This window comes from Salvelinus alpinus, chromosome 30 (genome assembly GCF_045679555.1).
Source record: "Salvelinus alpinus chromosome 30, SLU_Salpinus.1, whole genome shotgun sequence".
Lineage (NCBI taxonomy): Eukaryota > Metazoa > Chordata > Actinopteri > Salmoniformes > Salmonidae > Salvelinus > Salvelinus alpinus.
Window position 1 is genome coordinate 27756852 of NC_092115.1, and position 13812 is coordinate 27770663.

The window sequence follows — 13812 nt, forward strand, 5'->3', positions numbered from 1 at the left end:
CTAGAAAGAGGTTTCGTCTTGATGGTAAATATGTTTTACTTTTGTTTCATGATAAGGACTAGGATCAGACAAAGTATATAGAGAATTTTTTTCCCCGGATTCCTAGTTGAACGCACTTAAGTCGGAAGTCGGAGATGTCCGAGTTCACAGTTTTTCTGAAAGCCGCAAGAGAGAGATTGCGTGCCTTGCGTAGAGTAGAAACCTATAATTTGTGCGTGGTGCGTGCATGGGCGGGGGCAGCAAAACGGAGACTGAATTGATGCAAAATGGTCTGCAATTGGTCGAAGCTTTGTGGTACCCAGGAGAAAGACTGTATCGCACAGCAGCATCATTGTAAGAATGCTCCGAAAACCGACTGACAAACCTGGAACATGGCCCAGCGGAGGATATAGAATATCATATTTTTAGAACATCAGAACATGACAAATGCCATAAGCATTTAGACGGTTCATCTATAATAGGCTATGATTCAAAGGCAGGTGACACTGACCCAGGTACGTTTGAATAAATGTAGACATATTTGTCCAGCTGTCAATAAGATAGGCATGGCTAAATTGATACGTGCCAGTGTCCGAATCGATCTCTAGTTTAGATTGATGTATGTAATCACGATATCTATGCACTAGAACATAATATAGTTGACGCCTCATATGTGTTCTCAAACAAAGACATTTCTAGCCTTTTTCGTGTGTTGTGATTGTTCCACTGATGCTGCATGCTATGTCATTGGATGCAGTAGAGTACGGCCTCTATATTGATGACCAGGCCAAAAAATTCGCCCCTGTAGCCAGGTTGGCTATATAATGTCTCGTAGTGTTTGATATTATTATTATTAGGAAATTAGTATCGATTTCGCCATTCGGAGAGTGTTTTGATCGAGTCCGTATATCCTAGTCAGAGTAGGTAAATCCTTTTGGGATGCGCCACCATAGTCGGGGAAGGGACCTCTGACAATCTTGTCATCATAGCACGCAAATTGGCCTACTCTTTTTGGTTGTTAGAGAGAGGGAGCGGAAGGGATGAACAGTGTGTGTGTGTGTGTGTGTGTGTGGGTGTGTGTGAATTTAAAATGCAACACTACATAGGATGGAGCAGAGAGAGGTGAGAATAGGAGGAAGGCAACATTTGTAGTTTACTAGTACTACTATACTATATTAATACTACTACTGTTCCGGATGTTGATTAAGGCAGCCCACCACACCTCTCTGATTCTGAGAGGTTGGGTTAAATGCGGAAGACACATTTCAGTTCAATACATTCAGTTGTACAACTGACTAGGTATCCCCTTTTCCTTTACCCTTGTACTACTATACCATAGTAGGCCACCTAGAATACACAAGCTGTTCCAGACAATTCAACACTGCACAGGGAGATAGAGACTCTTTCCATCAAAAGATGCAGTCAGTGCTCACAAGCAGCCAATCTCTCTGCTAATGGTCAGATTACTATTGATTCACCAGTGACCCTCAACGACTCAAACTACCATGTAGAAGGAGAACATGCTGTCTATTGATCCATGTTAAAATCACCACTGTGGAGGAGATAGCTTGTTCAAACTGAAAGCTATCTGAATACAGGAAATCTCCCTGCCTCATAAAAGTTGGAGAAGGATTCTATTTACCTGCCTGCCAACTGTCTGCAGCCATTATTCTCATTTAAAAAAATGTGGAATGGATTTAATGGCCTGAGAGATCATCCCTGACACTTCTTAGTGGTTGGAAAATATTAGACCTACTTTGATTTTTGAGGGAGATTTGAGAGAGAATTTATGTATTTGATACACCTTACTGAGCACATCTAAATGTATATATTTTCTTCCTAAAAATCGTTGGGCATGCTAAGTGTGGCATAGTTAGGTAACAATAGAGCACCTCAGTGGATAAGATACAGAGGAGAGCACTTTTATAAAATCCTCAGAAAATTCCCCTCCCTGCTGCAGCCCTGCTTGGTTTAGTCTGGTGGGAGCTAAATGAGCAGGAAGGAGAATGTTGAGCCACCACTCAGTAGATAGTAAAAAAAAATGCATTGAGTGAGTCATCAGCCAAGAGCCCCAGTGCAGAAGTGCATGAGGAGGACTGAACACTGCTCCTTTGACTGGAAGGATATCTATGATGTTGCTGCTAATCCAGTGCAGCGAAGAAGAAACTCAGTATCTGGATGCAACAGAATGCGATCTGTTGTCCTAGCTGCTTTCCCATGGTTGAACACTGCATGCTATGATCAGCTAGGTGGTTTGTTTAGCGCCACGCTGCTGATTCGCTGTAGTGTAATTTGTGATGCCGTGATGATAACGCACCAGATCCTCTTCTTCAGATTAGTCTCAGTGAGTAAATCCAATGAGATTAAAATCATGAGCTTTATGTGGAGGTAGGTAGCCTACAGTATGGGATTAACTACAGTGTGGCATATTCATGCATCATGCTGGCAACCATCCAACCTTTCAAGAAAAGAGGTATCTTTTCTTTTTGCATCTTTTCTCCACAAAACGTTTCGTATTTCACTATACCTTTTTACTGTACCTTAATCACAAGGGATTTACAACTGTCCTTCATTTTACTAATGTTGTTGTAATGAAATGGCAGCTTTTAAAATATGATAAGGATTGTATTATTTAACACTTTTGGCCTACTCAATTATACTGTCTGCATCCCTGCTTTTATTAATCGGTTGGGAGCTCCTGTGAGGGAAGAAATATGCAGACCTACTGTGTTATGTAAGTGCACTAAGATGTCCTCAGTAGCTGCACAGTCAATATAGTACTGGGATGGTGATTAGAAATGAGCCAAGTTATCTCATATGGTTAAGTAATAGTCCCATTCAGAGAGAAACATAAACGACTGCACTGTCGACTGGCGTTTTAATGTGAAGCCTTTGAACTCACTTACAGTAGCAGTAACTTTTCCTCTAACTCCTCTTTTGATTTAGCTTAGTGACCATTTCAGTATTTTATCTACTCAATTATTATACTTTGCACACAGCAGAGAATACCAAGTGAAATTTTCACATTCTTCCCTGCTCTTCTCATTCTCTTATACAGTGTGTGTTGTATATGGTGGCATTCCATCCATACTGTACACAGGTTGTATGGAGGCAGGCAGAAGACAAGTGACCTTGTTGCTGAGGAACAGTGGCAGAGTTGTTGAAGATGATGCTTGGCATCTGGATGCACTTCCACACTGGAGGGCCAGAGAGTGGCTCTAATAAGACACGTCACTGAGGGGTCTGTGCTGGTGGATTGTTCTCAGAGGGGAGTAGGTGACTTGTCTATTGTGTTGGTCTGCCGCCCAGGCAGACTGACTGACAGAGAGAGAGACATTTATCTTCTATCACTGAGCCAGCAGTGTTTGTATGCGTGCGTCTGTGTGTGTGTGTTTAAGAGAGAGAGTGAGAGAGAGATTTAATTGAACTGAGAGAGCGAGAGAGAGAGAGAGAGAGGCAGCACACTCAATCACTTTTGAACAGTCCATTTCACACCCTGAGCAAGACAGGGCCCTGGAGTGTTCCTTACTGTTAGCACTGTGCTGTATTGTTGTCTCTCCTCCCACTGAGAAGCTACTACAAGATAGTGGAGAAACCTCCCAAAGCTCATGGGATTTGCTGTTGGTAATCTTCCCACTGGAGCTCCACTTACTCTGCAGGACTGTAGAAATCGCTACCTCTAAAGTCTGCTCAGAGATAACCAACAGAATAACACATCTGCAGTGTTCTTAAAGATGGAGATAAAGGTTTTGATTGGACTTTATCTACTGTATCTCAAAAACAGGGATAGGAATGCTAAATGTGGGGCCTCCTTAACCTCTCTCCAGTAAAAGCTCTTCATCCTCCCCATTCACAGTTTCTCTTCTCTGATTTTCTTCCCTCTCCTCCAGAACTTGTACCAGAACAGGTTTCTCGGACTCAGACTTGCAGCCATGGCCTCCCCGTGTCGTTCATCCCAGAACCGTCGGCGCTGTAAGGACCCCATCCGCCACAGCTACAACCCTGAGCAATTCCGCAACGTTAATTTCCAGAATGGGGTGCCGGAGGATGTGGCGGCCATGTACCGCTCCACCAGCGACACGGACCTGGTGACATCACACAGCCGCTCCACGCTTACCGTCAGCACCTCGCTCTACGCCATTGGACAGACCCAGGACATCCTCATCTGCTGGGACATCAAGGAGGAGGTGGACGCTGGGGACTGGATCGGCATGTACCTCATTGGTGAGCACTAACATAACTTTTAGGAGAATATTTTTACTATTTAATTTTACCATTGATTTTCTTAGAAGGGACCAAATGAATAATTAGTAGATGATAGAACCAGATAGAGATGGTGAGATGAAGAACAGTTTATTTCCAATCTTGTGAAGCTGTTACACATCGGGTAGATTAAGGACAGGAACAAGAATGTGTTATTTCAAGTCTATTTGAAAGGTACTGTATGTAAGGTACATGGAGAGCTATGTGATGACTCAGGTCAGGTCTGCTTTCCCATATCTTTGAAGGTAATCTTAAGGTGTTCTGGTTTTCTGATAAGGTTCTCAGACTCATATCCACAGGTAACTGACAATGCTTGTGTGATAATGTAGTGCAACTTTTGGCTGGATTCAATCCGTATCGCCAAAGTTCAGCACTCTAGTGCGCTTGAAATGTAAAGGTGATTTCCGATTGAGCCGACATATGCAGTGTTTATTATGAATGCAGTCTCTGCGAATGCGGGAACATTGCCTTTAAACTTAAATTGCACTGTAGTGCTGAACTTCAGCGATACGGATTGAATCGAGCCTTAAGTCTCACACCTTTCCTCTCTGTCTTACCTCTCTCTCAGAAGAGGTGTCGTCTGAGAACTTTCTAGACTACAAGAGCCGCGGAGTGAATGGTTCCCACAAGGGCCAGATAGTGTGGAAGATTGAGGGCAACTCCTATTTTGTGGAGCGTAAGTGCATTTCTGGAAATACATCCAAAACCACCTACATTATAATATGCTACTTCTCCCACACACTAAGAGAGCTGTTTTGTAACGGATGTAGCATCCAGCTCTCAGAACAGGACACTGCTTCGTCAGTGCATATTGTAGATCTTTACGTAACACTGAAACAATCTCATATCCATTTTGTTTCTCATAACAGTTGTGCCCATACATTTGTGTCAATACATATGTTTCTTGACAATGCATATCTTTAGACTTCCATACTGTAACTATCAGGATTTCCCAGTACAAATCCTTCTTACCCTGCACTGATTAAAGCAAGTCTTTTAGGCAAGATTCACATAAATAAAATAATTTACACAGCCAAAGGATCCCATTAGATCCACTAGACTAGAGAACCCACACTGACTGTACAGTACAGTAGGCCCCGGTGTGGACAGCTCTGCTTACACACAAGGGAAGTGGAACTAATAATAACTAACTACCATTGCCATCTTCCTCTCATATGGTCCTGCTAATGTAATGATTTGTCAGCTGTGAGTGATTTTGTTATTTAGCTAGCTCTGCTTATTTTTTATTTACCTACAGTAAGACTCATCCTTCAAAGAGCTCGTCCCACCTCATTAGTACAGACAGGACATTCGCTAAAATCAGTGCCTCTCTATAGGCCAGACCAGTCCATGGTGTTTACTCCAAAGCATCTCTTTTTAGCTACCACAGTAGATTAGCAGGATGGATAGAAGCCACTGAGATTGAGACTGAGACTCTGTGTAATGAAAGTGATAGTATTATCTGTCTGTCTGACTCTCAGGTCCTAATAACCCTGTAGCTGAGGACAGCCTGCTCTCTCCCTCCCCCCCCCCCCCGTTTATTGGCATGCTGCTCAGAACATCTTTCTAAAGGCGTCAGCATGCTTCAGTTCGGCTGGAGGCTAGCCAAAGTTGACAAGGTGAACTGAACAAGTGTGCTCGCATAGTCCCTTAAAATACCTTCTCTTGGAAAACGCGACAATAGCAGTTTGTCCATTTTGAGACACCATAGCCAGTATAAACTTCCTCAAAATAGTCAGAATTAACCTAAGATAACAAGAAATCTGTCATTAATTTAGACATTTTTGCAGAGGAGATCTTAGTTGCGCATATTTCTATCTAACTAAGATGTTTGATGCAGTATTTCTCAATGAAAAAATTTGCACGAAAAAAAGTTCTCTATTGAAGGATCCCTACTGCTGATCAATCACCGATGAAGGGGCATAGATTTCGGCTACCGACTTCGGCTTGCCTCCAGAAAAAATGTTGTGTGCCCAAACAGCCCAAGTCCAAAACGAACAAAAACGTTACAAAATGTCTTCATAATATATGCACAAACTCTTCCGAACTGTTTCGGCTGGGAAGCATGCGGACGCCTTTAGGCCATACTGTTGTGGCTCTGGCCTGTTTTTGAAAGCTATCCAACTGTGAAATGTGGTAAAGGTGCCAATAAACTGAGAAATCATGTATAAAACAAACAGTAGGTCATGCTAAAAAGATAGGACAACATGTTCTTAAACTCATTTCTGTTCTCTCTCCTCTGTCCTCTATCTTCTGTCCTCTGACTCTTCTTTCTTCTCAGCGGAGACCAAGATCTGCTTTAAATACTACCATGGTGTGAGCGGGGCCCTGCGAGCCACTTCCCCCAGTTTGACTGTGAAGAACCCCTCAGTTCCGGTGAGTGTGTGGGTCGACTACTTTGTCCAAACCTGGTAGTGCTACACGGGCTCTATGTGTTCATTAGTGCTCCTCTAGGGACACTGATGATAAGAGGTAGCGTGTGAATTATGGATCTACTGTATGTCTTTCAATCTGAAGGATATAACTTTGCATTGTCTGGGTTTGAGCTTATTACTAGAGGCCAAAAAACTCCTGACAGTTCCAGAAAGGGATCAGCAATCCCTCTGGTATCTCATCTATTGTCCAGCTCCGTCCATTATAACTGCCTGGATTACTTGGGGTTATCAAACGCCATTTAAAGTGCCGATATGTTAGGTTTAGAAATCCATATATTAGATTGGTTACCCTTCCTTTCTCATTGACTGGAGAAGAAAACAATGGCATTTATTACAAGCTTATTGGCAGGATAAAATGTGTCTGTCAGAGGAAAAGATAACATCTGCAAATCTGTGTATGCAACCAATACATTTTGATTTGATTTGATTTAAGACCCACTGGAGGGACAGACAGAGGGAGAGGGAGAGAGAGCGACAGAGGGAGAGAATGATGGAAACAGAGACTGCAAGTGCTGAGAGAGAGAGATCACGTACAGTCAGAGATAAACAGACAGACAGCCTGAGGTGAACAGAGAGTGGAAGGGAATTACAGAATTTCCTTCTGTTGTCCTTGTGCTGGCCCTGTTGTGGAGTAAACTGTAGCACAGGTCTTGTGGGCACTTAAGGTTACTACAAGCTCCATGCGTGCATGTGGGTGGAGTGGGATCTTTGGAGTAGCGGACACCTTTTGTTAACATGATATCCTCGCAGGTCCCATTCACAAGGGGGCGATGGCAAAGTTTTTTATTTTTGTGTTTTCATTGCTAGTAGTAGCCAGCCAGTAGATAGCTGGCTTTAGCCTGGCTAAAAAGAAAGCTAGCTAGCCTTTTTAGCTTCCCACGTCTCAATGTGAAACAATCAGATTTATAATGAAATAATATGCCCTGGCAAATATTCTTATACTTCCAGTGTACCTCAAATATTATACCAGTTTGATATGCTGCTTGTGTATTCATTCCCCTATCAGCTAAAAAGAGAACATAATGTTTTGGTGTGGAGAAAAAGTCACATAGCTAGCTAGTTGGCTTCAGTAGGTTCTAGCATTTCACAATAGCCTGTAATCACTAGTTATTACTTTTAAACAAAATACCTTTTTGGTGGATTCTTGAGTTTTCTTGTTGTCTTCTCATATGTGGTGAAAGCAAAATAAGAATATCTTGTCTTGTCGTACCTTGCTAACAAGTTGGCTAGCCTTTTAGCTTCCCTCATCTCCATCTGAAATAATCTGATTTATAATTAAATAATATGCCCTGGTAAATATTATTATACTTGCCAGTGTAACATTATTCTAATTTGATATGATGCTTCAATGTATTCGCTCCCAGAATAACGTTATCACTTCTAAACAAAATACATTTGGGGGGGATTCTATAAGGCTACAATGTTGTCTGGTTTATTGTTTGAACAGTCGCTGAGATTATATTTAGTTATCAATGCAAAATAGGCTACTTTAATGAATAGTCTATATAGCCCAGCACTGCAGTGGAAACAATGATACGTTGAGTCTCAATCTCCAGGTAGAAGAAAACTGCGTCAAATGCCGGAGTGTACGGTATTACAAGGAGCCGCCTCTTTTGTGACGAAAATGTAATTGCAACACTACGCTACACTCTGTCACCCCCTCTACGTATTCTCTGTAGGTGCCTTTAAGTTCCAGCTGTCTGCTGTAGGCCCCCACAGCCGACACACCACCACACTGCTATGATCACTGGTCCACCTAGAGAGGCTCACACGATACTCCTACAGGAATGTGCACACGCGTTTGTGTATTTGCATCTGACCCTTACCCCTCACCCCCCCATCTCTCAGTGGCTGCTTTCCCTTAACTGAATCTTTCCCTGGGTAGTAATGGGAAGAGACAGCTAACCCGCCTGCCTGCTGTAAAGACCCCTAGATAGGCTTACACCTGTGGAGGCGGAGCAAGGAGGAGAGATGCTGTAAAGGCTGGCGCTGATGTCCCTCTCTCATTCCCTTTATTCTTTGTCTCTATCACTCCCTTTAACCCTTTCTCTTTTTCACTCAATCTCTTTTTTCTTCCCTCCCTCCCTCCCTCCCTTCCCTATTTCTCCCTCATGCAGGTATTTAAGCCCGTCACCAATGAAGAAGTCCCCCAGAGCACAGGCAGTAGAAGACTCATCAGCTTCTCCCTCTCAGGTGAACAGTCTATTGTGCCAAGTGTTTCTTACAGGCCTGAGTTGAGTTAGATTCCTAACAGTGAGGGATGTAGCAGCAGCAGCAGTAGAGGCGGTATGATCCAGTTCCATCTGATTCACAGTGAGGTAACACACACTGATGTGATGTTAGATGAAAGGTGGGTGTGACAGCTCGGGAAGTTGTGTATCTAAATAGTTCTCTCCCCCCACCACTGCATGGGAGATGACAGGAGGCAAATGTGATTTTTAGGCAGCAGCTCTTCCCCCTTCATCTTTAGCTTTGATCAACACAGGCTGAACAAACAGGCGGACTGTAGCAGTCCCTGTCTAGTCCCAGATCACTGGAAGGTTATGCTACTGTATGACATGGCTGTCACAATTGTTAGAGAGCAGAGTTGGAGAAAGTTAAATGCCACACTATTCAAAATAATAATTCTGTCTAGACATATTTTTCAGGATTAGTTATTTTCTCTCTGCTGTCCTGTAGCAGAATCTATTACTACTACTATTGTAGAAGTACAATATACTGTTGTATTTGGCGAGATATTGAACTGAATTATTTTGCAGAGCTTCTCAAGGATATTTTTGCTGCCTGCACTCTACTCCACTTTGTCAGAAGAATGTGATGTCCTTAACCCCGTAGAGGTTACATTTCAAAGCCTTTCCTTCTCTCTATACTCTTATCATTTCTGGCAGATTTCCATGCCACAGGGCTGAAGAAGGGGATGTTCTTCAACCCTGACCCCTACCTTAAGATCGCCATCCACCCCGGCAGGAACAGCATCTTCCCGGCACTGCCACACCACGGCCAGGAGAAACGCTCAGGCATCGTCTGTAACACCATCAACCCCCACTGGCAGAGAGAGGTGAGTGGAGAGCTGTGTTAGTGATTCATATAGTGTAAACGTTCTGTGCAATACTGGTAATGATTATTTCAATGTTCTGACTGGTTTTATACAGGTAGGCCCTCTACATGTACACACACCCAACATTATAATGGGTTATATTTACTCAAGAGAAAAAATGCTGAACATGTGTTGCAAAAACTTGTATTTGGATGTAATGATTTGGTACCACAAAATCATCTCCCACAGCATCTATTAAAGATATTGATCTCTGCATACTACAGGCAAGCAGAGCTTATTGACATTTGACTTGGTTAGGCAGGGATATTCTCCTCCCCTGCCTGTATCTCCTCCTGAACACAGCAGTACTCCCGCCCTGCCTGTGTCTCCTCCTCCTGAGCACAGCAGTACTCCCCTCCTGTCTGTATCTCCTCCTCCTGAACACAGAAGTACTCCCGCCCTGCCTGTATCTCCTCCCACCCTGCCAAATGTATTATCATTTATAATGTATGAATTATACATTTACACCATGAGTTTTCTCATGTGGTAATACTCTTTTATAATAATGCCTGTCAATATTTGCTCTCTCTGCCTATAATAGGCTATTGCTGGTTTACTCATTTGGCTAATGGTTCAATTATGTGATGTTACTGTGAAAGGGCAGAAGATGTATCACAGGCCCAGCTCTGATTTAGCACAGTGGCAACACCCCTTTAGGTATATTGAGGGGAAGGATATAGCAGCACCACTATGTATTCATGGAAATTATCGGTATAGATTAGAGGAGGTATGAGACCTGCGGTGATGATTCCTGCATGCTTCATGTTGGATCTGACTGTATAGTCAAGAGCTTAGCGCTGGAGGTACAGTATGATGATAGCTAAAAAGCTATGTGCCTCCCTCCATCTTTGTGTCTCCCTCTTGTACCTTGAATTGATTGAGGGCTTCTGTGAGAGAGGCGATGTACAGGCAGAAGAAAAGTGCAGCCTACTCCCTCCCACGTTTTGATATTCAGATCAGGTGCAGCATTCCTTCACTCCCTCGTGACTCCCTGGTTATACAGTACAGTACAGTAGGCCACAGCCATAGAGGTCAGTTTATGTAGAGATAAAGCTATATCTGAAGGAATGCCAATGCTTAACTCATCTGTCATAGAGATCGCAGGGTGAATAAGAAACAGTTTTCGATTTCCTAAATATTTTTACAGCGGTTTCGTTTTTTCTTTACCTCTACATTTTGGCATCACTGTCATTAAAGATCACACAAGGTTAGGTAATGCATTGTTTCATATGTATTGTTCCCTCCATTCCAAAGTCTTACTTTGAGTGCAAAGAGTTCAGCACCATTGACAGCTCCCTCTTTGTTTCCTACAGCTGCAAGTATTTTCAGCACTATTAACAGCTACACACAGGGATATGCAGCTGTATAAGGCTATACGCACACACTTACACACGGCACCTTTACAGGCATTTTAAATAGATACTATGTCTTTCTCTCCCTCCTCAGCGCTTCAACTTTGTGTCTCTGCCCACGGACGTTCTGGAGATCGAGGTAAAAGACAAGTTTGCCAAGAGCCGTCCTATCATCAAACGTTTCCTGGGCAAGCAGTCCATGCCAGTGCAGAGGCTACTGGAGAAGCATGCTATTGGGTACGGCTCAGGAATACACAGCATGCTCATACATTTATCAGGATAATCAAATTATTATTAATAGATATTTGGGGAGCTCTTGACAAGAGTCCTCTAAAGAATGTTTAAATCATAAAGTAACATGTCTCTCTCTTTTGAACTCCAACCCCCACTCCCTCTCCTTCCACCCTTTCCCCCCTCTTCTCTCCCTCCGGCCACCTCCCCATCTTTCTCTCAATTTGTCCCTCTTTCCTGCACTTTTTTCCCTCTCCCCCACTTTTCTCTCTCTCTCCTTCCTTCCTTCCCTCTCTCTCTCCCTCCCTCCCTCCCCTCTCTACCCCCCTACACAGTGACCGTGTGGTCAGCTACACGCTGGGCCGAAGGGTGCCGACGGAACATGTCAGTGGACAGCTGCAGTTCAGATTTGAGATCACTTCCTCTATTCATCCAGGTTCCTCTTCCTCTCACACATCATCTCACAATAATCCAGATCTGGGTTCAAATAGTACTCGTTTGCCTTCAAATAGTTTTGCTGCACTTGATCAAACTGTCCAGATGTAATGGAACTAATGAAATAGTTCCAAAAGTACAAACCCCACCCAGCTGGGTCTCTTAACAGGCTCAATCAAACGCTCAAAGTATTTGAACAAAAACTCATGCTAATTGAACCCAGGTTTGTATAGGAAAGGGGGATACCTAGTCAGTTGTACAACTGAATGCCTTCAACTGAAATGTGTCTTCCACATTTAACCCAACCCCTTTGAATCAGAGAGGTGTATATCCTGTTTGTTGGTTTCCTCTCATGTAGGTTCACTTAGTGTTTTTCAATACAGAGGTGGGAAGATAAGAATATATAATATGTACTGTAAGTCTTTCTGTAAATATCAACTTTCAAATCTAGGTTTAGACTGGCAGATATTAAACATTGCTCTAGCTGTTGAGTTGACACTTTTTTTTTTACAATAGGTTCCGTTATTATAATTTGCCATATTGTTATACTCGATGTATACAGGATTTTCCATTCATTGACATACCAAAGCAGAAACAGAGTGGTCTATTAACTAATGAATGAGTTCATGTTGATATGACCCACTTTGTGTCAGGCAGCCTGGGAGGTAATGAGCGCTGTTCTCCTCCTGCAGATGATGAAGACATGTCTCTCAGCACAGAGCCTGAGTGTGCCGCTGTGCAGGAGACCAGTAACCAGGGGGAGGGCCAGTCTTCCCAGGCCCAGGGCCAGGAGGAGGACACCATGAGCCTGGGTCCGGGGGCTCCCGAACTCCCCATGGATGAGGAGGAAGACGCTGGAGCTCCAGAACTTCCAATTGGAGGAGATACAGTTACAGACACGCCCATGGAGGGGCATCCATCAGGGCCTTTGGGTTCAGAGCAGCCCATGGATGGAGATGGAGACTTAGGGCCTTGCTGTTCCAGAGCCAAGGCCCTAAAAACAGAACCAAGCCAACCAGAGGTCAATGGGGCTCAGGAGGAGGTGGCTGTGGTTGCAGAGAAGCTGCCCAAGGTAGAGGACAACAGTGAGGAAGGGGGGCAGCAAACCCCCTCCAGTCCTCAGCTTGCTGACCCAGAGCAGGGGGTGGACAGTACCCCAGCAGAGGGTCAGGTCATACCTGCTGTATTGGAAGACATGGAGAGTGGAGCACCTGGGGAACCAGCAGAACAGGTGGTGGGTCAGGAGGAAGGAGACGAGGAATGCTGCTCCCTGCGCATCAGGACCACCCCTAGGCGTAAGAACCGGCCCTGCTCCCTGCCCGTGTCGGAGCTGGAGACAGTCATCGCCTCGGCCTGTGGGGAGCCTGAGACCCCTCGCTCCCACTACATCCGCATCCACCACCTCCTCCACAGTCTGCCCTCCTCCCAGCCAGGCACCCAGGAGGACGGGGAGGGAGAGGGGGCTGAGGCTGAAACAGAGCCCGATCCAGACCCAGGCCCTGACCAGCTTAGCCCCAGGGTCCAGGATGGCTCAGAAGAGGATGAAAAGGCAGAACCCCTGACCCCAGGGCCCAGGAGGACCCTGCCTCGCAGCCTGTCCATCGAGCGTCTGTCCGACCTGGCCCTGCTACTGGACAGCGAGTGCCGCCACCCCCAGGGTGAGGTCAGGGGTCACCAGAGAGTTTCTAACGACGACATGGAGCCCTGCTGCAGTGTTTCATGCTATGAGGGCCGAGGAGGCAGTCACAACCAGGCACCTCTAGTGGCTGCAGCCAGGATGTCTGTGGAGAGCAGTGATTTTCCCTCCCAGGAGGATGAGGACATGGAGGTGAATGAAGCGGAGAGCAGGGAGCCAGGAGATGGGATGCCCCAGTGGCAGGTGGACACGTCCACGCAGGTCCAGAGCCCCCAGAGCTTCATAGAAAACGGAGAGTCACCCGTGGCTGGGCCCAGTGGAAAGATAGGACGTGAGTTGGGTTCCTCACTGAATACTAACTAGCAAAATATAGATGTGAGTTGG

At 44.6% G+C, this 13812-nt stretch overlaps 1 protein-coding gene across 3 annotated transcripts in view; it reads left to right on the forward strand.

Annotated features, from left to right (window-relative positions):
- The first annotated feature begins 239 nt into the window (after positions 1–239).
- The window catches only part of LOC139559672 (E3 ubiquitin-protein ligase HECW1-like), a 60280-nt gene continuing 46707 nt past the window's right edge, over positions 240–13812 (forward strand). For 2 of the 3 annotated variants that reach the window (XM_071375872.1, XM_071375874.1), the window contains exons 1-9: positions 240–494; positions 3870–4203; positions 4811–4918; positions 6524–6618; positions 8795–8870; positions 9566–9735; positions 11221–11363; positions 11693–11793; positions 12485–13759. In XM_071375872.1, coding sequence (XP_071231973.1) covers positions 465–494; positions 3870–4203; positions 4811–4918; positions 6524–6618; positions 8795–8870; positions 9566–9735; positions 11221–11363; positions 11693–11793; positions 12485–13759 — 2332 coding nt within the window. In that variant the 5' untranslated portion in view covers positions 240–464. The remainder of the gene's footprint in view (positions 495–3869; positions 4204–4810; positions 4919–6523; positions 6619–8794; positions 8871–9565; positions 9736–11220; positions 11364–11692; positions 11794–12484; positions 13760–13812) is intronic. The other variant, XM_071375873.1, reaches the window with a different exon arrangement.